Below are 24,732 nucleotides of genomic sequence, written 5' to 3' on the forward strand. Positions count from 1 at the left end.
TGGCTCGACATTGTGCTGGCGTAGTTGGCAAGAGTTCCCAAACACAGCCCTGCAGTGGCAGCTTCTCAAGAAAAGGCCAAGAGCCCTAGAGTTCTGGATAACAGATGGGGTCTTACATCTAGGGCATGATTATATGGCTATTTATTCCCCAGAGAGTAGATACCCAACAAGAGATGGGGAGCAAGGAAAGCAGAAAGCCCTTAGAATGATTAACTTGACTTCCCTGCCCCTTCTCCCTGCATTTGTTCTTCTCAGCAATCCTCCCAATTTCTGTGGTAATAAACAATAAGGTCGTCTCCCTACTTAATGTTGACACACCTCATGCAATGTCTGATACTCTGGAAGCAAGGCCAAGGGAAAACTTATTTTTCTCTGACTGTATCTGATCTCAATTCTTTTTCTCTCCCTTTCCTTTCTTAGAGTATCCAGCTCTGGAAAACCAGTCAAGAAACTGGAAAATATACTTGGGATGAAAATGTGGGGAGATAAAGACCTTGTGTTCTTCTTAAGGGTGGGAAGAGACCAAGCCTTTTCCTTTTCAGTAGGGGAGTGTTCACAGGCTTATAAGTATTAATAGTTTTTTAAAAAATTATTAATCAGGGGGCGCCTGGGTGGCTCAGTGGGTTAAAGCCTCTGCCTTCGGCTCAGGTCATGATCCCAGTGTCCTGGGATCGAGCCCCGCATCGGGCTCTCTGCTTGGCCAGGAGCCTGCTTCCCTTCCTCTCTCTCTACCTGTCTCTCTGCCTACTTGTGATCTCTGTCAAATAAATAAATTTAAAAAAAAAAATTTTTTTTTTTAAATTATTAATCAGAACTTGACTTGCTTCTTTGCCTGTATGGTATCTTCTCAAAAGTCAAAAGCACAGGAATTATTAGTCCTAGGAAAGTAGCTGTGACCTTGGATCTTTCTATGCTGTCCAAAAACACCTAGAAATCACAATCAAAATATGTGCTACATTTAAGGCGATCACAATTAAGAGATGATGATTTTAGTTCAGTCTGAAATCCTGAGAAACTTTTCCAGAATACTGTAAACCCGGATTTGAAGCATAACAGAGCATTAAAAGACCTGATTACTTCTAAAGTTTCAAGCAGCAATTATGGAAGTTTCAAGCCTGCCCACCAAACCCAGGGGAAAGTGTAGTGTAGCTACTTACACACACACATAATTGGAGGTTGAAAAATTTGTTTTGTAATTAAGGTAGTTAAAGCACTGGGAGGTTCTTCTCTAGATTCAAGCTCATGGTTTGTTTGGTTGGTTTTTTTTCAAGATTTTATTTATTTGAGAGAGAGAGCAAGTAAGCATGGGGACGAGGAGGGGCAGACGGACAAGCAGACTCCCTGCTGAGTGCAGAGCCTGATGAGGGGCTCAATCCCAGGACCCTGAGATCATGACCTGAGCCGGAGGCAGGTGCCTAACAGACTGACCCTCCAGGTACCCCTCAAACTCATGGATTAATACATTATCTCCATCCTTTTTATTCACCATTTACACTCACACTGTGTATGTGTATATACGTGTGTGTGTGTGCGCGCGCGCACAGGCATGCATACTGTTAAGAAAGCACGTAATAAGTCAGGTTGTTCAGATTTAATGACTCTGTGGTCTGTTATCATTTGAACACATCGCATCTGTTTCATTGAGTCTGCTGTTCGTAGACGGTCTAGGACATCCAGCCTCCCAATTAGAATATTTAATCAAAGTCTTCTGCACCCTAAACCCTCACAAAGCAGCTGTGATGACATAACAGAAAAGATACACATTAGTCCAGTCAGTGACAAAGCATTGGTCTTTAGGGTCCAAAGATCTCTACAACCAGATCAAGAGCAGACGGAGGAAAGGGCAGAATAGGGGAACTGATATTGTCTGAACCCAACTTTTCTGAGTCCCTCCTTTCCAGACGGCCTGAGGCTCCCTTTTCTTATGTGCAGATTAAATCTACTTGTGCAAGACCAAACATTAAAAAAGAAACCCAGGAAGGAGGAAAAATTATAGTAATGCATGTAGAGAAGATGAGGATTGTGTACTGAAACTCTGTCACCTGCTAAAGGAGTGGGCAAAATACCCTGGAGGCAATAACCCATGAACACCCTGGCTTGCAGGGACATGAAGATTTAGCCAGAATGCTGTCCATGGGGCAGCTGGCACCCCCAGCTCCTCGGCTGAACTTCCACCACATTCTTGTGAGGGTCACAGAATCTTCTATAATCAGCAAATCCTCCTCTTCTCAGTCCCGACAAAGGCAGAAACAGCTGCGGGGAGGTGAGGAGGTTGTAAATCTCTGAGCTAATTCTTTGTAACCAGACAGGCTCAGAGCTTCCCAATCAGATCCTCTGCTGTAAGAAAGCCAGGGTTTTTTCTTAATGGAAGTTCAGCATCGAGGAAAAGCTAGCAAAATCATTTACTCACAATCCCAGACCAAACTGAGACAGACAGGTTAAGGCAGGGTCAAATCCAAGAGGCCCACAGAAACCCTATGCAGGCCAAAAGCGGGTTACTCAGGAAATCCCTAGGACTGCCATGGTGCTCGGGGCCCTCTACATACATACTACATCCTTATGGGTATGTTTTGTCCAGACTGACCAGGCCGTACTAGCCCCAGCTAAATAAGTTCCCCAGTTCCAAAATGGAAGAATCTGTGGACAACAGGGAACAATAGGTCACTATTTCAAACTTCTTGGCTCCTCTCCAGCCCTGATTTATGTCCCCAGAAAATTGGGGCATCGGTGGACCAGACTCAGATTATGAGATGGGGCATGAACAGCCGGTCCTTGTGAGTATTTAGAAATAACTGAACTCCCTTTGGAGTCACATTAACTCCTGGTTCTGTGCTAGGAGTGTAATACTAAAAGAGAAAGTCTTATTTTGAAATATTCTCACCACCTCCCCAACTTTGGCACCTCCCAGTCTTCATCTGTCCCCCGTCTTCCCCTCACAAATGCACCATCTAAGTATTATTGGGACATTTTCAGTATCTCTAGGGCCCAAGGACAATGTGGCATTCATGGCATTTGGCAGAAAATCCCATCCCACATTAAAGACTCTTCCAGTTCAACACAGTGAAGAAAAAAATTATAATGTTAAGAGAAGGGGCAGCAGAAACCAGTCTGTCCCTTCCCACACCAGAGGCACAGAGATTTCGGGAGTCCTCGAAAAGGGCATTCATCTTTTGCCAGAAGGCCACCAGCCACCACTGGTTGGGAGGCGCGTGATGGCTTGCTTCTCCTCGGGACTGAAATGCAAGATGGTCAGGATGGCTGTGAGGGTCTGCTGGCGGCCCAGGCTGTCAGACAAGGTCAGGAAGCGGTAGATGATGTTTTTGAGGTACTCCAGGTTGGCTCCCTCCCTACTCTGATCCCTGATGTTCTTCTCAATGTGGCTCTGCAGGGCGGCTACCTGCTCTCGGTGCCGCTCCCCCTCCTCCAGCAGCCGGTCCTGCAGCTGCCGAACCTCCCCCTCCACCCTGTGTTTCTGCTTGCGCAGCGACGCGATCTCCACCTCCTTGCGGGCCAGCTGCTCAGCGTACAGGAAGAACGTGGGCTCGTTGGCCGCGGCCAGCTGCAGCGCCTGGGTCAGGCTGTCCGGGGCCGACGTGTCGGCCGGGTCCCCGGGCCCCCCGCCACCCACGGGGCTCCTGCGACCCGGCAGCCCCGAGGACAAGGCCACAGAGCGCAGCTGCTCCAGCTCCAAGTCCTTCTCGGCCAGCACAGCCAGGGCCCGGTCCCGCTGCTTGTGCAGCTCCTCTTCTAGGCGCAGCGCACGCTCCCTGAAGTCCAGCTGGCTCTGCTCCAGCTCCTGGCGGTGCACGTGCTGCAGCCGGGCCAGCTCCTGCTTCCAGTCCTCGGCCTCCTGCCCGTGCTGGCGCTCGAGCTCCTCGCAGGACAGCCGCAGGGAGATGTACTTCTCCTTCAGCTCGGCGAGCTGCTCCTGGGCCTCCTCCAGCTCCTTGGCCAGATTGCCGTCCTTGGTGTTCTTGCTCTTGAGGACCACCTGGGCCCTCATCTTGTACCTCTCGAACTCCTCCTTAAGCTGCTTCAGCTCCTGTTGGTAGTAGAGTGCCGAAGCCTTCTCCCCGTCAGCAGCCTCCGAGCCGGCCATTATCTCCAGGTCACAGAGCTTCTCCACGTCCAGGGTTACCTGGCTTTTCCTGGCCGCCACCTGCAGCAGCCTCTTCAGCTGCTCCATCTTATCCTTCAGGACGTTGACATCCAGACTGGACTCCTCGCCATGGCTGTCCAGCGGGGAGCGGCTGGAGGCGGCGAGGGCCAGCGTCTTGTTCTCCAGGTCCAGCTGCAGGATGCGCTCCTTTAGCTTCTGGATAGCCAGCTGGTCCTTCTGCTTGGCTTTCTCATAGGTGCCCAGCAGCTCGGACACCTCAGAGATTTGATTCTCCAGGGCCGCCACCCTTTGCTCTTCCACCTGGGATTGCTGGCGTAGCTGATCCTCTGCAAGGGCTGTCTGTAAGGCAAGGGGACAGATGGAAATGCATCCAGAAAAGCCACAAAGGCCTAGAGCAAACTGAGAGAGCAAGAGAGGGGAGCAAAGGGGTCACAGGACTCAGATGGCCTGGTGAGAAGGGGCACTGGGGCTTTTCCTGTTGCTTTGGAAACCAACAAACGTTCCTATAACCTGGTGGGGTTCTGCTCCCAGAGATACATTACAGCAAACAATATTAAGAAACTCCGCGTATCTGCTGTTGTTCTGCTCTAGTGTCTCCTGTCTCCTGTCATACACAAGGCTCACACGAGAACTGCGTTATCTTTGTTTGTCATCTGTTGCCCCAAATCCCACTAAGAAATCACAGGACATTCTTTTCCTCTCCCGATATTCCTGGAAATTCAAAACTCAGTTGGATCTCTCTCCACGCTGAAAGGAGCACTGTAAAATAGCACACCTTTCCAGAACAGGTTAACTGACTAGAAGCAATTATAAGAGGCTGCTTCGGAGACTTCCTTTTGCACCACCTCCCCCTCCCCGCAGCCACCCTACCTACAGGCGTATACCGCTCCCTGTGTAACGCATCTGCCTAGAGGCAGACACACTCCTTTCACTGCACAGCTGAAACTATGCTGCCCCACGGAGCACAGCTGCTAATGCCGAGGCCAGAAGTTCAGAGGTGTCTCGTCCCAACCAGCCTACACTGAGGAAGTCCACAACCTGTTGGAAGCACATTCTGTGGATACTGTCAACACCACACCACACCGACTTCCCAGGACTCACAGTGCAACCTCCTGAATAGCATCAACATGGCAGCCACTTAGTTCTAATTACCAAAAGAGACAAAACCCTGATATTTCCCACTTTAGGCTAAATGACTAACATTTGAAGGAGATGACAGTAATTACCTTCCTCATTTCCTGCTGCAGCTGAGCCTGGAAATGGCTCTTCAGGCAGGCAGCCTCTTCCTGAAGCTCCCGCAGCCGAGGGTCGGGCCGATTCTTCTCATCCCGAAGAGCCTGCAGCTCACCTTTCAAGTCCTCCACCTCACGGGTCAGCTGCTTGGTCTGCAGCTCAAACCCTTCCATCTGACCAGCAGCATAAGCGCGTCCTGCCAGGGCTTCTCTGGTCTCTTCCAGCCGAAGCTCCAAGTCCTGGCGCTGGGCCCTCTCCTCCTGCAGCAGTTTCTGGAGCTCACGAAGCATCAAGGCATGGTCACTCTGCTCTTGGGCCCGATCATGCTGCTGGGTGATAAGTCGGGCTTTGGTTTCTGCTATCTGCTCCTGCAGCCCCTTCAATTCTCCCTCCAGACGGCCCCGCTCCTCCTCTGCCTTTTTACTGGTATCCTCTAAGTCCTGTTTCATCTTCTTCTTGTCAGCCAGGTAAGAAGCTTCCATGCGAGACTTCTCCTGGGTGACTGTAGCCAAAGAGCTGGTCAAAGTAGCCAACTGAGTCTTCAGCTGGTGCAGTCGTTTGTCCACTTCCCCACCCCCAGATGGTCCATCCCCACTGCTACTGCTAACGCCACTCTCCGACCCGCTGGCTTCTTCGGACTTTGGAGGTGGGGGTCCACGAGCCGGCCTGTCATCATCTATCCCAAATTCACCCTTGGTGCTGGTGAGACTTGCCGCAGTATCCAAGCTGGTGGCAGTCCCAGTGCTATCCTCGCTGTGAGTGGAACATCGGTCATCCACAGAGTCAGGAAAAGAGAGGCCTGGAGGCTGGACACCTGTGAGGCCGACATCCGCCTCGTGGGATACCGACAGCACCTTAATGCTGGCCTCTAGAGCCTCCTTCTCTTTCAAGAGGCTTTTATAGGCGCGGACCACATCCTTAAGACGTGCCTGGTACTGGAGGAGCTGCTTCTTCTGCGTCTCAATGGTCTCCAGTAGGTCCTTCTTGCTCGGCCCGCCCCCGAAATTCATGCCAAACTTCTCCATGGTCAGAACGGGTTGCTCGACTTCGACCAGAAGAGGGTCGCGAAGACCTTGGCGGAGGCAGTGAACGACGGGGAGATAACTGTTCCCGAAGGCGCTCCTCCCAGCTGTCGGAGACCGGATGCCGGACGCGGGGCAGCCTGCAGAAGCGCCCGCCGGGTCCTAGGCACCGAGAGCCGCGGCCAGTCCTATCCTAGAGGCGGGGCGACACCGCCACAAGAGAAGCACACGGCCAGGAATCGCCTGTACTGTCCCAGAAACTGCTTCGCACTCGCCCGGGCCACAGCAGTCCCCGCCGGCCCTCGGCCCACGGTCGGCCACGGGCTTAAATCTAACATATCCCCATCACGACTTTCTAAGTACAGCGGCCGGAGAACGGCGCTTCCGGGTCCCCTGGAAGTGACGACAGCGCGACGCAACAGGCTCCGCCCCCAGTGGGCGCGCGGTAGGCGGAGCTACTTCGGCGGGTGGGTGGGAGGTGGTCTGTTCTGAACCCACCAAGGCTACGAACGCAGGGCAAGCAAAGTCGAGTACTCCGGAGTGTTCCTGTTTTCGTGACGGCGCCCGAGCTTACCTTCGGGCTACGAGGAGCGAGGGGCGGGAGGCAACGCCGCACTGAGTCCTTCTCAAACACCCGGATGAGCGACGCTTCCCCACATTTGGGGCTCAGTATCTCTGTCCCTGAAGATCAACAAGTCAGATTCCCATTTAGACTACGAAAACTGCAACCCTTGATAGGACAGTTTCGGCACCTGTTCGGTGTACAGTATAATAATTATTAGCACCCTTCCTGAGTTCTGCTGAGTTGATTCAACAAATACGTGTGGAGGGCACCCTACGGCCGTGACCTCCAACTTATGTGCCAACTGTAATCCAAGACCTTCACAAGAGTTTTGTTATTTAGCCCTTGCAGCTATTCTGCAAGGTGGGTGGAAACACGAGACATGGGTTAAATAACGTGCTCAAGGTCACACAACTAGGAATCCTATCTATATCTGTCTAACTCTCAACATACCAAGTCCTGTTCCAGGTGATCACGATGAAGAGACAAGGCCCTGCCCTCAAGGAGCTCCCATCCAGTGAGAAAGCAGAGATAAAAACACAAGTCCTGCTCTCATACCAGCATGTATGGGTATATTCAAAGTGCTACAGAAGTTAAGAGGAGGGAGGCCTGTCTAGGGGAAGCAGAAAAGGTTCAGGGAAAATACCTGGGGATCTGAAGCATAAGTAGCAATTATCCATCTAACTAAAGATGAGGGAAACAAGCATCTGGGCAGAGGGAAAAGATTGCTGGGACTCCTAGGGCATCAGAGAGCCTGGCTTATGGGAGAAGCACTGATAATCACACCATGGCTATAGCTTATGGTATGTCAAGGAGGTTGGCAACAGATGGGCCAGGCACAATAGGTGGAGACACAAATTAAGGCATTTAGACTTTATCTTGGGCGCTAAGAAGACACTAAAAGATTTTAATCTTGGGTGGCATCATCCAGACTTAAATGAGCAAGAGCTCAAGGAGCTCCAGGAGCAGGAGACTGGTAAGGAGGCTATTTCTGTCTTGAGGAAGAGATGGTAGTGAAACAGAGCAAGGACAGCAGGGGCAGACAACAGGGATTGGCTCTTTTAATTAAAGATGTGGAACTGACCTGACTTCCTTACTACTAGTTCTGTTATTATACTGAGACTCTTAAACGCACTCTTCAACCTTGTAAAAAGCCTTCTTAAGAATGCAAGTCTGTGGCTGAAGAGTCAAGGAAAGTCATGGACTCACTCATACCCAATGCCCAAAGTCTGTTCTCTTTACAGACTTTTCAGGTCAGGACAGGGCAGACCCTGGAGGTCTGTCCAGATAATTTGTCTGTTCAAACAATATCTGTGGCCCAGATAAAATCCAGCTGTACTATACAAAGCATTTAGATATATTGTTTCTCCTTTTGTAGAAAATAACAGGTTGTGAGGATCATTGAAGCTAAGCCCTCCAAAAAAGGGGGTAAAAGGCAGAACTGAGATTTTAATTGAGACGTGGACCAACGGTACATGGTAGGCATTCAATCTTTGTTGAATGAGTGAATGAAGGTTCTCTGATTCTCAGCTCATCTCACAATGTCCAGTCCATAAGCAATTGATCCTACAAGCCTACTGGCATGTAGATTTCAAATTGCTTGACTTTGCTCCACTGAGCCGCCTATTAGATCATCCAAACCAAGTACTGTATTTAAGCATTTATTAGGTGCCTGGCACTGACTCAGTCTTTATCGTAGAAGAAATTTAAATTCCTATCTTGCTATTCCCCCTCGTTGCTTAGTGGGGAAATTACTTGTGAAGCACTTTTGTCGAGAGCGACAAGAGTTTCATAAATTCCTGGATTGGAGGACATTAAAAATCCGGGTTCCCAGGTCTGTGGCAAAGTGAAGAAGCTTCAGAAAGGCTGCCTCGGTCAGCTGAAGGACATTGAGTCCGGGGCCCTTCCAGGCAAGGGCCAGTTTCTCCTGTATGCAGGAGCAGATTCTGCTGACTGCGAAACCAAGAAAGCCAGCTAGCGCTGGGGCATCTTCTTTTCCCACCTCCCGCGCACTCCTCTCGAGATTCTACGGTCACTTGAACCACCTGCAACGCTCAAAGCCCCTCTCTGGGCGCTGAAGGGGCCAAAGAGAAGACTAAGACGGGAGCACAGAGCTTCCGCTCCCCTAGGAGGGCGGTGCATACAGTGGGTGATGCTAGTTCGCAAGAGCTAAACCTGAGAGCAGGGCAGACTGGACGCAACGAACCAAAGCCCAGGGGCCGGCCACTTAAGCTGCGGGTCGGGGGCCGTTGTGAAGCATTGTAGACTCTCCTCGACCCCGCTCGGGCTGCCGGTGAAGCAGCCACAGACCTGCCAGCATTCTAGAAACGGGGAGAGACCGAGACCCCAATCCTCTTTAAAGCCAGCGCGGGACGCCGCGAGGCTGCAGAGACTCTCCAAGCTTCAGATTTTGCCAGAGCCGGAGCCTGGGGGCGGAGAAGGGGCGGGGCGGGGGCGGGGCCATGTCGGGGGCGGGCCCGCGATGACGTAGGGCGGGCTGGGACGCGCGGAGGCGGTGGCGGAGCCTCCTCCTCCTGCTGCTGCGGCCCATCCCCCAGCGGCCGGCCGGTTCCAGCCCGCACCCCGCGTCCGTGCCCGCACCCCCTCCCCCGGGCCCCGCCATGGGCCTCACCGTGTCCGCGCTCTTTTCGCGGATCTTCGGGAAGAAGCAGATGAGGATCCTCATGGGTGAGGCAGATCTAGCGCGCGGCCCGGACCGGAGCGCCAGCCCCCGCGCAGCCCTCCCGCCCCCGCGTCCCTCCGAGCCCAGTTCAGCCGGGTCTCTGATCTGGAGTCACCTGCCTCCTAACCCCCCGGGGGTCACTGCTCTCGGGCTGGTCGCGGTCTGCAGCGCCGATCCCCGGGCCTGAGCCCGGGAGCTGCGGGCCTGGGTGGGGTGAAGCTCCCTCCTCCCCAGCCCGGCTGGGAAGAAGGGAGGATTCCGCCCTTGGAGACGACTTTTAAAGGAGCGCAGCTGTCCTCCTATGCCCTTTCCCCCCTAGCCGTCTCCCGCCTCTCGCCCGCTTTGGGGCACGAGTTGGTGCTCACCACCCAGACTGCTCTTAAGGCCTCGAAGGTAGAGAACAGAGCGCACCTGCGGGCGCTTGGGCTCTCCGCCCCCGTCTCCATCAGCTGTCCTGGCTTCTCCCCTTTCCTGGTCTCTAGAGGGCTCCCTCGCTCCCGTCTCCATCCCTATGCCCCTCTCCTTGCAGTTGGCTTGGATGCAGCTGGCAAGACCACAATCTTGTACAAACTGAAGTTGGGGGAGATTGTCACCACCATCCCCACCATAGGTGAGTTCTGAGGCAAGGCCGGGAGGAGCGGGAGGCTGGCAGCAGGCCTTCCCAGGGTTTGCTGCCCATTCTGCCAGAGGCCCTTATCTCTGTGCAGGGAGCTGACCCTGACACCAGATACTGCTACCTGAGAAGTGGGTCACAGTTACCTTTAGTTGCTGGATGGTGCTGAGGCAGGGTGTTTGTGACCTAGCCAGGCCTGGTCTGTGGACTGCCTGTTCTCTGGGGTTCTCTTCCCATGGGACTTGATCATTGCCTTCTGGTTTTATGTCCCCAGTGAATCCACCTAGATTTAGAGAGTTCCTTTCTTTCAGGACTTGGTTCTCATATTTTTTTCCAATTATCTCCAGGCTTCAATGTGGAAACAGTGGAATACAAGAACATTTGTTTCACGGTCTGGGACGTGGGAGGCCAGGACAAGATTCGGCCTCTGTGGCGGCACTACTTCCAGAACACTCAGGTGGGGTGGGGCTCCCCAACCCCAGGAGAGAAGGTGTTAGGGCTGCGACTGAGATGTTGGCCTAGGCCTGTCTCGAAAGCCAGGGGAAAAAACCTTTACCTCCCATCTATCCACAGTTGTAGCCTTACCTCTCCTCATCCTTCAGGAATGCCTTTAGTTTTCTGAGACTTAGCTACCTTAGCTTCTGAGAAGCAGAACTCTGGGGCCATGCTGCCTCATTTATTTGTTTGTTTATTTTTAAAGTCAGCTTTTTCTCCCAACGTGGGACTTGAACTCACAGTTCTGACTGAGGCAGCCAGGTGCACTCATTCTGCCTCATTTAGTTCTCGTCTCGTCTTTCCCTGGTCCCTTGCACTTCTTCTAACTACACTGCTTGCCTGAGGGCAAAGGATGTATCCTTCGCATGGTGTCTGCAGTTGGTGCCACCGTTTCTGCAGAAGCTTAGTGAAAAATTTTAAGATGAGAAGATGGGAAAAAGATGGGAAAAAGAAAGAGCCAGACTAGGGTATGTCCCAGCTGGGAGTGATGGCTTGTCCGTTCTTCCTTCCCGCCCAGGGCCTCATCTTCGTAGTGGACAGTAATGACCGAGAGAGGGTCCAGGAATCTGCTGATGAGCTCCAGAAGATGGTGAGCACCCAGAGCCCTGGGAACGGAGCCCTCGTTCGGAGACAGAGCTCTGAGATCTCTGAGCCTGGGTGAAAGTCAGGAAATGTCTCACAGGCCTTGACTGTGTTTCTCTGTGTGGACGCAGTCGGAAGGCATACCTCACTGTGTTTTGAACTGGACTCAGGTCAAAAAGCCCAAGACTGACTTTTCCCTTGAATCCTCCTGTCTTCACACCCGAAGTGTTGGTGGGGAAAGGGGAATTGTGTGTGGTGGAGAGAAACATCCTCTTAACATTCTTGTTTTTCCATTGAGAAACGTTGCCATTTTGACTAGGGCAAGTCATTTGAAAAAGGCTCTTTTTGGATTTAAGGCCAGATGGCTGCAAGCTGACTTAGGAAGCTTGTGTTCAGCTCAGACTACACGATATTACATTTTCCCCACAAATATGTTAGAAGGCAGAAAGGGAGGTTTCCCTGCACAGTGGGAAGGGGAGGCCTGGAGACTCTGCCAGGATGCTGGACTCCATCCCCTTCATCCGTCTCAGCTGCAGGAGGACGAGCTGCGGGATGCCGTGCTGCTGGTGTTTGCCAACAAGCAGGACATGCCCAACGCCATGCCCGTGAGCGAGCTCACTGACAAGCTGGGCCTGCAGCACTTGCGGAGCCGCACGGTGAGGGTCCCGCATCGCCCAAGGGTGCCACGGGGCGGGGGGGGGGCAGGACGTGAAGGCGTCCCCTCATCTTTCCTGCTGCTGAGCTCTCTTTCCTTCTCCCCGCAGTGGTACGTCCAGGCCACCTGTGCCACCCAAGGCACAGGCCTGTATGATGGGCTCGACTGGCTGTCCCACGAGCTGTCCAAGCGCTAACCCACCAGGGGCCGGCCCCTGCTGCCTGGAAGCTCCCGCGTGCACCCGGGACGGCCAGATTCCCGGACTCCTCAGGCAGTGCCCTTCCTTCCCACTCCTCTCCCACAGACACGGGCCTCTGCTCCAGCTCCTGCCTGCATGTTCTCTCTGTCGTTGGAGCCTGGAGCCTCACTGTCTGGACCGAAGGGGTCCACTCTCCTGCCTGCTGGGACCTGTGGAAGGGGGACTTCTCCAGGGCTAAGGCCCCTTCTTCCAGAGGAGGAGCAGGGATCTGGGTTTACTTTCATTTTTTTTCCATTTCAGGAGTCCCCTTGGGCCAGGTGGGGAGGGAAGGTGAGGGCTCTGGTGGTGCTATGATGTGGCACTGGACATTGAGTAATAAATTTGCTGTGGTTTGTACATGGTGTTGTCTGTAGCCTAGAAGTGAGAGGGCTGGGTTGTTGGATACAAAGGGACGATGCGATAGGAAGGAAGCTCAGAGCCACGGAGACTGCAAAGCGACCCCCTCCCCCATGTGCACACACACCGGCTCCCTTCATCCAGCTCAGCTTCTCCCTCCTTATTCTTGAGGCTACAAGCACTCCCCAATTCCAGGGGGCCTTTGCTGAGGGGATCTACTTTCATGATTCTGTAAATCTCCTACATCCTGGGCCTTTCCATCTCCTAGCTACTTAGAACGGTGGTTCTTAATGATTACTGTGAACATTAAAATTGGGGGGCGGTATTTATTAACAATAGCACCCCGAGGGGCACTTCAGAAAATAAGATTTATTAGGACTGATCTGAAGCCCAAAAATATGCATCTTAGAAATTACACAGGTGATTCTGTCACTACTACTCTGTTAGCCTTATTCTATGAAACACCGTAGGGTCCTTCTAATCCTTGAGGATTAAAGTTCCTCACCATTCGAGGCAACTCTTTCTACCTAAAGGACACCTCTGGCCCTGTACCACCTCGCCCCCACGGCGGAAAGAGGAAAGTATGTGCACGGAACCAGGAGTGTGGGTGGTTCTCCAGGTGTGGTTCACTCTGCCCGTTCTTCGAATCCCTGCAAAGCTTAAACAAAACCTGCCGTTGCCACCATTATTTCTTCTTGCCTTTCTCCTTTCATGTGGTCAGTTTCTCCAACTACTGGCCTGATTTTCTCCAGGAGCTTTGTAGGAAGTGAGTCCCAGAAGCTGTTGGCCAACAGGGACCCTTTGAGGGGAAGGGTCAGGATCCTTAGGAACAGTGAGGCAGGGGATTATGAGGAAGATGCCCAGGGCTCTCCCTACCTAGGACATTTCCCTTCCCCTGCTCTGAGCCAACCCTTCCTGATGAATATGAGTCATTTGATCCTTGCTGGTTATCTATCTAGGGTTTCCTCACATCCCCTGAAAAGCACCTTCTCTGAGACATTTTGGCCTCATTCTCCCAAGGGCTGTAAAAGTTAATAAATTTTTCCGGATATCTTGAACTCGAAAAACACTTGAGTCCCAAGGGAGCCAAGTAGACCTCACTTCATGGGGAGGAAAGAGGTTGGTCTTTACCCTGTGATTAAAGTGAGAAACAGAAGCAAGGAATGGAAGACACTTGCCTGTAGTCACAGGTTATCACTGGCCCAGGCTGGAATTCTGATTCCCAGTCTTAGCTCAGCTCTGTTGGTGCCTGGAGTTGCACAGGGAGCTTGACACCAGAGGCCCTAGACCCACTTCCTCTGGGCTGTGGATTGACTATGGCCGGGCCAGTGCCCTTTCCCCACTATGGATAAGAGGCAGCCCTCACAGTCACAATGCTCCCGGGTCACAGAGGCACTGGGCCCTAGGCCAGCCTCTGCCCGAGAAATTCCCTCTGGGAACGTCTTCTGGTGGGTACTACAGGCCTGATTCCAGGCCCTATGGCCTGTGGAACCGCACCACTGGGGGGAAGGCTGGGCCGGACAGAGTCATCACCTGTGGTGCCGGCCCCATGGAGGAGGTGGAGTGGATGCGAAGACCCAAGCCTGAGGAGCTAAGGGTTGGGCTCATCAGCTGGGCAGGATCCTACCTCACTTTTGAGGCATATAAGAACACGGTCACTGCTACTGCAAAGGGCTTGGGCCGGAGACAGGTAACCAGGCAAACCTGTATGAGAGTCCTCTTTCCTAGTGGCTAAGCTCTGGTGTGGTGTGTGTGTGTGTGTGTGTGTGTGTGTGTGTGTGTGTGTGGTGGCTGGGGTACACTCGCTATCATTTTCCTAGCCTTTGCCATTACCAGCCCAAGACCCTCCTACCCCAGGCTTTTGCTCACAGGTCTCGATCCCTCCCTCTCTCCCTTTCTCAACCTGTTCCGAGAGGCAAAGCCTCAGCCCTTGCTGCCTTGCCTTCTCCGGCTGCTTTCTTCCCTCCACCCCAGCACCAGGTGGTTGTGTCATCACAAAGAGGAGAGGTGAAGAGCCCAGGCTGGAAGGCAGGATTGTGGGCCTCCGGCGTGCCAGGGGCGGCGGCGGGTCGGGGATGGGGGTGCAGTGCAGGTAGGGATGGACTGATTCTGTTCGGTTGTGGCTTGTGGTTTGGGAATGCTTATGCCTGGAGCCTGGGCCTGCCTGCCCCAATCTAAGAGGTCTTGACTTTCTCCTGCCCTGCTGGGGAGGTGGGCTCTGGGGAGGGGAATGTTAGTTAACATGCTCTCCAGGGGCAACAGTGAGGAAGAGAAAAGTCAAACTTAAACCAAAGCACTTCTTTGAAAATTAGGCATTGAAGGAAGCCACCAAGTAAGAGAGAAGGAAGTTTACCTTCGGTGAGCTGGGAGAGGCAGGTCCTTAGAACTTTTCTTGGGATCTTGAGAAGTGCCCTGATTCCAGTAGGAGAGGTCTCCTGAAATCTTTTGATCAGTTGGATGAGAGGGTGGGAGAGCTGGCAGTCTCCGTGGAGGCCGATGTGGAGGGGAAGGTGGTTGGTTGCCATGAAGGTTCTAGGATGATGCCAGGCATGATGGCATTGGACACCCTGGCCTGGTCATTCGGCAATACTGATCTCCTGCCTCTCCCTCCCACCGCCTCCAGACCTGGGAAATCTTGGTGAGCAATGAGCATGACGCACAGGCCGTGGTCCGACTACGGGGCTTGCAAGGCCTTTACCTCCTGTGCGAGGCAGACGGCAGTCTATGCTACGGCCGGCCCAGGACCAGCCACCACGGGTGCTTCCTCCTGCGTTTCCACCGCAATGGCAAGTGGACCCTCCAGTGCATAATTAGTGGCCGTTACCTGGAGTCTGACGGTGAAGATGTGTTCTGCAACTCCAGGGTCCTCTCAGCCTATCACATGTGGACCCCCCGTCCGGCCCTGCACGTCCATGTGATCCTCTACAGCCCTGTGAGCCACTGCTACGCCCGGGCTGACCCCACTGTGGGCCGTGTCTGGGTGGATGCGCCCGTTCCCTGCCTGGAGGAATGTGGCTTCCTGTTGCATTTCCAAGACGGATGCTACCACCTGGAGACCTCAACACACTTCTTCTTGTCCCACGTAGACCGGCTGGTCCCCCAACCCTCAGCACAGACGGCTTTTCACATGCAGGTGCGGCCGGGAGGGCTCGTGGCCCTGAGCGATGGAGAAGGAGGCATGCTGTACCCACAGGGAACACGCCTGCTTCTGGGCCTGGGCTCCAATCCCCACAGGGGTGAGGAGTGGTTCATTCTACAGCGCTGTCCCACCTGGGTCAGCCTCAGGTCCAAGACTCGGAAGTTCCTCTCCATCGTCTATGGCAAGTGCTGGCTCTAGGACAGCTGTGGAGGGAGGGAGAGCTGGCTCCTGGAAAGAGAAAAATGTACTGGAGAGCAGCAGATATTTTGGAAGCTGCTGATAAGGAGGATCGTAGGGTCCCAACAGGATCTCTTAGGCCATGGAGTAGGGTGATAAGGCAGGGGCAGGGACTTCAGGGAATAGCTTGGGTTTTCTCCAGGCTCCTGTGGTCTGCAGAAGGTGGTAAAGGCTGAGGAGGGGAACCAGAGGGAACCCAGACAGAAGGTGTGGAGGAGGGGCTGAGACTGAGGTTGAAACCAGGCTCTGGCTCCTTCTGACATGATCTTTCTCTGCAGATGTCGAGGTGTGTGCTGCCTCTGAGCACATAACCCCAATGTCCTTGTTCCAGTTTGAATGCGACGATGAGAGCCCCACCTTGCAGCTTCGTGCAGCCAATGGCTGCTACCTAGCCCAGGTGAGACCTTGGCCTTCCGAGCGAGGGAATCCTTCATCTCTGAGCTCTCACATTCTAGACATACTTTCTCCTTCTTCAAGGCAGGTGACCAGAGGCTGAGGTGGAGGACGGTGGAGACAAGGGTGGAGACCCTTGTCAATTTTCAACCAATGGGCCCAATTTCATTCAATGGGGCCTCTTTGAAAGAAAAAAAAAAAGAAAAACCAATTTTATTGCAGCACAATTTATATACAATCCACTGCACTCGTTTCAATGTGCAATTCAAGAAGTTTTGACAAATGTATACACTCATGCATGTATAGGCACATGTATACCCAATCACACATTAAAGATTATTTCCATCACCACGGAAATTCCCTCTTGCCCCTTTGTAGTCAGTCCCCCTTTCCTCTTGCCCTCCCCTCCACCCGTTACTGTTCTGTCGCTGCAGATTAGAGTCACCTACTCTAGAATTTCCCATGAATGGAATCACACCATGTTACCGTGTGTATTCTTCCTTTCATCAGCATAGTATTTTTGAGATTCATGATCCGTGTATCAGTAGTTTATCCTCTGTTATTGCTGAGCAGTTTCCCATACTCTACTCATCAACACACACATGATTTATTTATCCATTTACTTGTTGATGATCACTTGAGTCCTTTCCAGTTTGGGCTATTGTGAATAAAGTTTCGGGGCACCTGGGTGGTTCAGCCGGTTAAGCCTCTGCCTTCAGCTTAGGTCATGATCCCAGGATGCTGGGATGGAGCCCCATGTCAAGCTCCCTGCTGAGCAGGGAGCCTGCTTCTCCCTCTCCTCCCCACTTGTGTTCTCTCTCTCTCTCAATATCTCTGTCTCTCAATCTCTCTCTCTCTAGTAAATAAATAAAATCTTTAAAAAAGTAAAGTTGCGGGACGCCTGGGTGGCTCAGTTGGTTAAGCGGCTGCCTTCGGCTCAGGTCATGATCCCAGCGTCCTGGGATCGAGTCCCACATCGGGCTCCTTGCTCAGCAAGGAGCCTGCTTCTCCCTCTGCCTCTGCCTGCCACTCTGTCTGCCTGTGCTCATGCTCTCTCTCTCTCTCTCTAACAAATAAATAAATAAGATCTTTAAAAAAAATTAAAAAAAAGGGCGCCTGGGTGGCTCAGTGGGTTAAGCCGCTGCCTTCGGCTCAGGTCATGATCCCAGGTCCTGGGTTCGAGCCCCACATCGGGCTTTCTGCTCAGCAGGGAGCCTGCTTCCTCCTCTCTCTCTGCCTGCCTCTCTGCTTACTTGTGATTTCTCTCTGTCAAATAAATAAATAAAATCTTTAAAAAAAAAAATTAAAAAAAAAAGTAAAGTTGCAAGGAACATTTGCCTACAAGGTTTTTGGTGGGTCTGTATTTTCAGTAATCTTAGGGGTAGAAATATTGGGTCACATGATAAATGTGTGTTTATATTTTAATTTTTAAAATTTTTTAAGATTGCATTTATTTCCTTGAGAGAGAGTGAGCTAGAGAAAAAGAGAGAGAGAGCACGCACAAGCAGGGGTGCTGGGGGAAGGGTGGAGTGAAAGGGAAAAACAGACTCCCTGCTGAACAGGGAGCCCAACGCAGGACTCAATCCCAGGACCCTGGGATAATGACCTGAGCCAAAGGCATACACTTAACCAACTGAGCCACCCAGGTGCCCCATGTTTACATTTTTAAGAAAATGTTAAATAGTTTTCTAAAGTGAGTATTCTATTTTACATTCTTGCCAGCAATGTATAGGTGTTCCACTAACTGGTCCACATCCTCATCAACACTTGATATTGTCTGTATTTTTAATTTTAGCCACTCTGATGTGCAGTGACATCTTACTGTGCCTTTAATTTGCATGTCTCTTATAATTAGTAAAATTGAGTATCTTTTCATGGGCTTATTGGCCATTTGTATATCTTCTCTGTGAGGTGTCTGTTCAAATCTTTTGCCCACTGGGTTATCTTATGATCAAGTTGTAAGTATTCTTATGTTCTAAAGTCAAGAGTTCTTTCTGTGTTCTAAAGGCAAGTTCTTTGCCAAATATATGTGTTGTGTTTCCTCACAACCTGTGGCTTGCCTTTTCATTTGCTTAGTAGTGTCTTTTGAGCAGCAAGTTTTTTTTATTTTGATGAAGTCCAATTTCTCCACTCTGCAAACTATTAGTGATTTTTTGGTTCCAATAAATCTTTGCCTGCCCCAGTGTTGCAAAGAATTTCTCCTAGGTTTTCTTGTAGATGTTTTATGGTTTTGCTTTCATTTTTATGTCTTTGATCCATTTGGAAATGATTTTGGTATCTGGGCTGAGGTTTATTTCTCTCCATGTGGTTATCCAGGTCCTTTTTTGATAATGGACTCTGGGATGTAGCCAAGATTGGGGAAGTGGGGGAGCTGAGACCACAATATGTTTTCCAAAAAGGATGTGAAAATGGGGCACCTGGGTGGCTCAGTTAGTTAAACATCTGCCTTTGGTTCAGGTCATGATCCCAGGATCCTGGGATAGAGCCCCTCATCAGGCTCCCTAGGGAGCCTGCGTCTCCCTCTCCCACTCCCCCTGCTTTTGTGCATGCTCTCTCTCTCTCTCTGTCAACTAAATAAATAAAATCTTAAAAAGAAAAAAAGAAAGAAAGAAAAGAAAGGATGTGAAAGCATAAAGCATGCCCTGGGAGAATGAAGAAAGCCAGTGGGTGGAATGTGGGAAAGGGTCTAGGAATAAAAATGATGGGAAGAAAGCAGAGATTTTGTCCTTGTTTCTCTTGTCTGCTCCCTGTAATCTCTCCAGAGGCGCCACAGGACAGTGATGGCTAATGGGCACCCCATGGAGCCTGATACTTTCTTCCGAGTGCACTGGAATTGTGGCAAGATCATCCTGCAGTCTCCCAATGGACGCTTCTTGGGCATCATAGACAATGGCCTGCTGATGGCCAATGCCACCATTCCAGGTGAGGAGAGTGGCCCTCCTGCCAGGTTATCCCAAGTCAGAGATGCTTTCAGAGGGAGCTGGGCTGTAATAGAAAGAGAACTGGAGCTGGGGTCTGTGCATTTGCTGAATCACTGAATTTGCTGAATGACAATGAATTTTTGTCATCACTTGGGCAAACACATCTTTGAGCCCCAGTTCCATTAGCTCCCTTACCAAGGGGGGTGCTCTCCAACCTACCTGCCTCCCAGGAGTCATGTGAAGATTAAATAGATTCACACCTCTCAAAGGAAGGAAGGATATTAAAATCTCTTGGGCTCCACACCGTATTAAGTGTTTTCACAGACATTTCATAAACACCCAGCCTAAGATCTGGCACCTAGTAGGTGTTTAGTAATTGTTTAAATGTTGACAACCCGCAATTAATGTCCCTCCTCCTGCTTCTACCTGGGAAAGCATCTGGAAGCAGCTCATCCAGATAACTCCTCTATGTTTCTTCCAGGCCCCAATGAGGAATTTGGGATTCGATTAGCTAACCGGCCCTTCCTTGTACTGCGAGGTCGTTATGGGTATGTGGGCACGTCCTCAGAGCATGACCTCATGAAGTGCAATATGGACCAGCCCGACTGCATCCACCTGCTGCCTTGCCGCCAGGGCATCTACCACTTCCAGGGTGAGGAGTTCCTCTTTTCTGTGAACTTCTCCTGGGTTCACGGTCTTGTCCTGCCTTAGCCCCAACTCAGACTCCAATGTCTTCTGCTGAGAGCCTACTCAGCAGAATAGGAAAAATGGAGTTTCTCTTTGTTTTCACATGTCAAGGCCCCCCCGAGTGGGTTGGTAGACCCAAACCCAGCCCTCCCACGTTTCCACAGATGGACCTGCCTACGTAGGCGGAGTGGGGAAGTCAGAGGGGCTGGCGCGCTTGCTGGAAGCCTCCTCTAGCCATCCAGCGGGAGGACTTCATCCTTTACCCTTCCCTCCCCAGCACAGGGTGGATCCTTCTGGTCAATAACATCCTTCGGCACCTTTCGTCCTTGGGGGAAGTTTGCTCTCAACTTCTGTATAGAGCTTCACGGGAGCAACCTGCTCACGGTGCTGGCGCCCAATGGCTTCTATATGCGATCCGACCGAAGCGGCACCCTGTTGGCGGACAGCGAAGAGATTACCAAAGAGTGTATTTGGGAGTTTTAGGTAAGATCAAGTGGGTCAGGACCAGGAGGTAGAGGAGAAGGAGCTGAGGGGCAAGGAAAGAAGGGAAGTGGGTAAGCATGAGACCAAAACACATCTGTGGACTGACTTCTGTCCCACAACCAGATCAGCTCCAGACATTTATTCCAAATCCAGACTCTCCTCTCGGGGCTTCTAGAGACTGATTTGCTGGAGAAAGGAGGGGAAATCAGATCTAGGTTTCTGATGATGAGACCACACTGACATGTGTGTGCCAGCAAGCTTGCAGGGGACAGAATCAGGTGTATCTCTCTGTGTTAAGATGCAGAGCTTTGCCCCACTCTCAGGGAAGACAGGTAACTTTGAGGGTATGCCTTCTAAGCTATGCACTTTCCATCCCTACACCCCTGGATCCCTGGAGTGCTGATGGCTCCCAGGTATGCATCTGCAGCTCTGATCCTTCTCCTGAACACTAACCTCCTCTCTTTCCAACTTTCTGATTGACAACTGACTTGATTTCATCCTGCCAACCTCTCAAAATCAGCCTCCTCCCCATCCCTTCCGCAGATGATTCTTCCAGTCCTCCCCCAGGGCCATCTAGAGTGTTGCTGTCCTCCCAGGTACTCTGGATCAAGATCTCAGCACCATCTTGCCTTCCTCCCTTTCATTCCCTTTACCAAACCCTGAAAACTCTTGGGTACTTCCATAACCATGACTTGAGCACTTGCTCATTCTTAACTACCTTTGCTACCGTGTGAATCCAGGCTTTTCACCCAAAGCCTGCACTGTGATGAGGGCTCCCTGGCAGCACTCCCTGCCTCCAGATCCGTCCATCCCATCTCTTCTCCATGCCAAATTTGCTTTCCTAAATCATTCCCTGTTCACGGGTTTTCAGGACACCTCACTGCTCTTTGCCCAGTTTCCTCACAGTTGACCTCACTTTCCTGGCTTGGAAGGGCATGAGGATGTTGTGGGAAGAAAACCTTTGGTTTTGGTATCACATAGACCTGGAACCTTGGGGAAATTGCTTTAACATTTCTAGGCCTTGGTTTCCCTAGCTGTAAAATGGGAATAATATCTACTTCATAGGATGGTATGAAGGTTAAGTAGCCATATGGATCTAGATATGGACCCCCACTATATATGTTCACTCCTTTCTTGCATTTTCTACTAGTTTTCTTTTTTTTTTTTCTACTGGTTTTCTTTTCTTTTTTTTTTTTTTTAAGAGTTTATTTATTTGTTTGACAGACAGAGATCACAAGTAGGCAGAGAGGCAGGCAGAGAGAGAGAGGAGGGAAGCAGGCTCCCTGCTGAGCAGAGAGCCCGATGCATGGCCCAATCCCAGGACCCTGGGATCATGACCTGAGCCGAAGGCAGAGGCTTTAACCCACTGAGCCACCCAGGCACCCCTCTACTGGTTTTCTAAACAAACCCTTTGCTAGGGCCAAAGTGGAAAAAAAAAATCAAATGAAATTCCACCAGGCTTGTTTTCTTATCTGTTTCATAAAGGGTTTCAATGGAACTAAATTTCACAGGCTCCTTCCAGGCCATGACATTCCAGTAGACAATGTATCACCGTGGTTAATAGCTCATTCTTAGACATTGAACTGGGTTCTCATTGGATTTTTCTCAGTTAAACTTGTTTGACCCTGGAAAAATGAACCTCTCAAATCCTGTTCCTAGCCAATAAAATGGGAATAGAGTATATATCTTGTAGGATTTTGTTGTGTTATGAGAAATGATGATTATAAAATGTATAGTAAGCAGCCTGGAATCTAGTGCAGGGTCCTTTATCAGAAGCCTTCCCCAATCCAGTTGAATTCTTAGTAAATCGTATCTGTTGACTATAGTATCCCTTTGAATTCTGATGCTATTTTTTATACCATTAATCTGATTAAAAATAATTTTTACTGCCTTTGCCTATAAATTAGTTTCACATACAACATATACACATACACATACAACTTCACATTCATCAAGCATGGGACAAAACAGGACAGTCAGTCACCTAAACGTCTGACTCTTGATCTCAGCTCAGGTCTTGATCTCAGGATTGTGAGTTTGAGCCCTGTGTTGAGCTCCATGATGGGTGTGGAGCCTACTTTAAAAAAAAAAAAGAAAGAAAAATAATAATAATGGGACAAATCACTTTATTCTGCCTTTTCCCAGTTGATCTTACCAAATTTTTCCAGCAAATCAGCAAATCATTGACTCAAGGTTTCTGTTTCCTCTTCCCTTTCCAGGTCAATGGGATGCCACCTATGGAAATCCAAATTCTCCAGGAGAAACTACTGCACTAAACACAACAGGAACCCCAGAGTCAAGATCCATGAGAATATCTGTTACACAACTTTCCCTACCCAGTTTAGCAAAACATCTGTTTCGAGCAACAATACACAAAAGGCCACCCCCAAGAGCCCTTGTGTGCATCTGACTCAGTACAGAATAAGGGTCTGGAGGTGGGTGGAGTCCAAGGCCCCAAGCCCCCCACAAGTTCTATCTGGAAGAGGCAAGACCAAATGGTCACCAGTGCTTCCATTGATCTTCCCCCATCCCCACAGGACCATAAGAATTTTTCCAGTAATCATGTGAGAAGTTAGTTTTGCCCTGAAGGATTCAGAATCCAGAAATGATTAGATGTCCTTTGGGTTTTGAAAGAATGAAGGATTATGAGTCCTATGGGCACAGGGTAATGATCATGACACATCTTATGCCTAGATAGCCTAAAATTGACCAATCATCTCACCTTCGATCTTGTCAGTTGGGCAAGACAGGTACTTTGCCTGTCATTGCCCACCTTTTACAGGGAGTTGAAGTGAGGGTCCCATGACTGGGAGCTCTGACTCAATTCTTCGATTAGGGGATTGTAATGTCCACTACTCTTTCCATCAAAACAGAGCTTCCACAATGAACATCATTCTTGTACTGTCTTTATAACTTTGGCCTTCATCTATCTACCATTTGTTCTATCAACGTCTTTATTGACATAAACTTTTAAGTAATTTTATTTAGAAAGGAATATTTTAGAGGTGCCTGGGTGGCTCAGATGGTTAAGTGTCTGCCTTCAGCTCAGTCATGATCCCAGGGTCCTGGGATCAAGCCCCACATCAATCTCCCTGCTCAGTAGGAAGCCTGCTTCTCCTTCTGCCTGCCCCTCCCCCTGCTTGTGATCTCTCTCTCTGTGTCAAATAAATAATAAAATCTTTTAAAATAAAAAAGGACTATTTTAATCACTATCACAAAATAGGAGACTCACTTGCCATAAATAGAAAGTGACCTTAAAAATAAATACAATGAAAACTAAGTGATGTTATCAAATCTTAGTTAGATTTCCCTCCCCTGCCCAAACCTCAGAACCAGAGGTTCCCTTTCCCTCTGTTATAAAAAAGGTTAACAATTGTTACAGAAGACCAAAATGAAAGCTTTCTCTTCAGTACAATGAGATTTGAAAGGAAGTCAAAAGGGGAATAATATTCTCATTTCTGACTAAATATTGTTTAAAGCAGTGTCTACATGCCTCCTGAAATGTTCTCAAATACCAACAGTGATGTCTGACCCCCACTTCGGGAAAATTGCACCATACTATAATGAGTGCCTGGTTTTTCAATCTGTTAAGAAAAGAAGCTAAAACCACAATATGGGAGAGATTCCATTTGCATAGAGGAAAATGACCTCTGGTTTTTGTAAGTATGTTTCTCCTCAAGAGATAGAAAAGAATTTTTATTTTTTTTAGAAGATTTTATTTATTTATTTGACAGAGAGAGACAGCAAGAGCAGGGAGATTGGGAGAGGGAGGAGCAGGCTTCCTGCTGAGCAGGGAGCCTGATGGGGGGGCTCCATCCCAGGACCCCGGGATCATGACCCAAGCCGAAGGCAGATGCCAAACAACTGAGCCACCCAAGCACCCCAAGAGATAGGAAAGAATTTTGTAAAAATTGTAATCTAGCAAGCAAAGCTTTAGAATGCTAGAGCCCAGGGTATCCCTTTCCTAGAGAACATTAAGAATAGACCAGAGATATGAGTTGGAATACAGTACACTCTTCAGAGAGACTGGACTTTGGGGTCATTTAATGCAGAATCTTTTCCTCAGCGTTCCATAAATGCATGTACAAACTTAGATGCACGAGCATTCATTTGCACGGAGATACACACACACACACACACACACACACACACACCCCACATAGTCTGTTACCCCCATTTCCCACAAGTGGCCATCCATCCTCCATTTGAATGTGTTCGGCCATGGGGCTTCAGCGGGCAGCAGCCTTCATTGCCGACCTCAGTCCTACAGCTGAGTGAATGGCTTGTTCTCAGACTGTACCGTGTGGATTGT

At 50.3% G+C, this 24,732-nt stretch overlaps 3 protein-coding genes across 4 annotated transcripts; 2 read left to right on the plus strand and 1 right to left on the minus strand.

Annotated features, from left to right (window-relative positions):
- Positions 1-1,576: 1,576 nt before the first annotated feature.
- GCC1 (GRIP and coiled-coil domain containing 1) lies at positions 1,577-7,073 on the minus strand. The gene is made up of 2 exons (XM_047695188.1): positions 5,347-7,073; positions 1,577-4,459 (listed from the first exon to the last, which is right to left on the minus strand). The coding sequence occupies exons 1-2, from the start codon at positions 6,376-6,378 to the stop codon at positions 3,164-3,166; spliced, it is 2,328 nt and encodes a 775-aa protein (XP_047551144.1). The 5' UTR covers positions 6,379-7,073; the 3' UTR covers positions 1,577-3,163.
- A 2,351-nt stretch (positions 7,074-9,424) lies between these two features.
- On the plus strand, positions 9,425-12,560 carry ARF5 (ADP ribosylation factor 5). The gene is made up of 6 exons (XM_047695191.1): positions 9,425-9,625; positions 10,150-10,230; positions 10,581-10,690; positions 11,246-11,317; positions 11,841-11,966; positions 12,075-12,560. Exons 1-6 carry the CDS (start codon positions 9,559-9,561, stop codon positions 12,159-12,161), a joined length of 543 nt encoding a protein of 180 aa, XP_047551147.1. The 5' UTR covers positions 9,425-9,558; the 3' UTR covers positions 12,162-12,560.
- Positions 12,561-13,878: 1,318 nt separating this feature from the next.
- FSCN3 (fascin actin-bundling protein 3) lies at positions 13,879-23,353 on the plus strand. 2 transcript variants are annotated; one of them, XM_047695189.1, is made up of 7 exons: positions 13,879-14,250; positions 15,184-15,880; positions 16,215-16,333; positions 19,092-19,251; positions 19,732-19,902; positions 20,220-20,420; positions 22,640-23,353. In XM_047695189.1, the coding sequence occupies exons 1-7, from the start codon at positions 14,110-14,112 to the stop codon at positions 22,828-22,830; spliced, it is 1,680 nt and encodes a 559-aa protein (XP_047551145.1). In that variant the 5' UTR covers positions 13,879-14,109; the 3' UTR covers positions 22,831-23,353. The 2 variants fall into 2 exon arrangements, with proteins under 2 accessions (XP_047551145.1, XP_047551146.1); XM_047695190.1 differs by having other exon boundaries at positions 13,881-14,250; positions 20,215-20,420; positions 22,640-22,810.
- Positions 23,354-24,732: the final 1,379 nt, after the last annotated feature.

Source organism: Lutra lutra, chromosome 11, assembly GCF_902655055.1.
Source record: "Lutra lutra chromosome 11, mLutLut1.2, whole genome shotgun sequence".
Classification (NCBI taxonomy): Eukaryota; Metazoa; Chordata; class Mammalia; order Carnivora; family Mustelidae; genus Lutra; species Lutra lutra.

Excerpts from the sequence above, each read along its gene's own strand:
- ARF5 (XM_047695191.1), top strand. The coding sequence starts at position 9,559 with ATGGGCCTCACCGTGTCCGCGCTCTTTTCGCGGATCTTCGGGAAGAAG. Across the intron at positions 9,626-10,149 it reads GCAGATGAGGATCCTCATGG|TTGGCTTGGATGCAGCTGGC; the intron begins GTGAGGCAGATC and ends CTCTCCTTGCAG. Across the intron at positions 10,691-11,245 it reads ACTACTTCCAGAACACTCAG|GGCCTCATCTTCGTAGTGGA; the intron begins GTGGGGTGGGGC and ends CTTCCCGCCCAG.
- FSCN3 (XM_047695189.1), top strand. The coding sequence starts at position 14,110 with ATGGAGGAGGTGGAGTGGATGCGAAGACCCAAGCCTGAGGAGCTAAGG. Across the intron at positions 19,252-19,731 it reads GGCCAATGCCACCATTCCAG|GCCCCAATGAGGAATTTGGG; the intron begins GTGAGGAGAGTG and ends TGTTTCTTCCAG. Across the intron at positions 19,903-20,219 it reads GGGCATCTACCACTTCCAGG|GGTGGATCCTTCTGGTCAAT; the intron begins GTGAGGAGTTCC and ends TCCCCAGCACAG.
- GCC1 (XM_047695188.1), bottom strand. The coding sequence starts at position 6,378 with ATGGAGAAGTTTGGCATGAATTTCGGGGGCGGGCCGAGCAAGAAGGAC. Across the intron at positions 4,460-5,346 it reads TGCAGCAGGAAATGAGGAAG|ACAGCCCTTGCAGAGGATCA; the intron begins GTAATTACTGTC and ends CTTGCCTTACAG.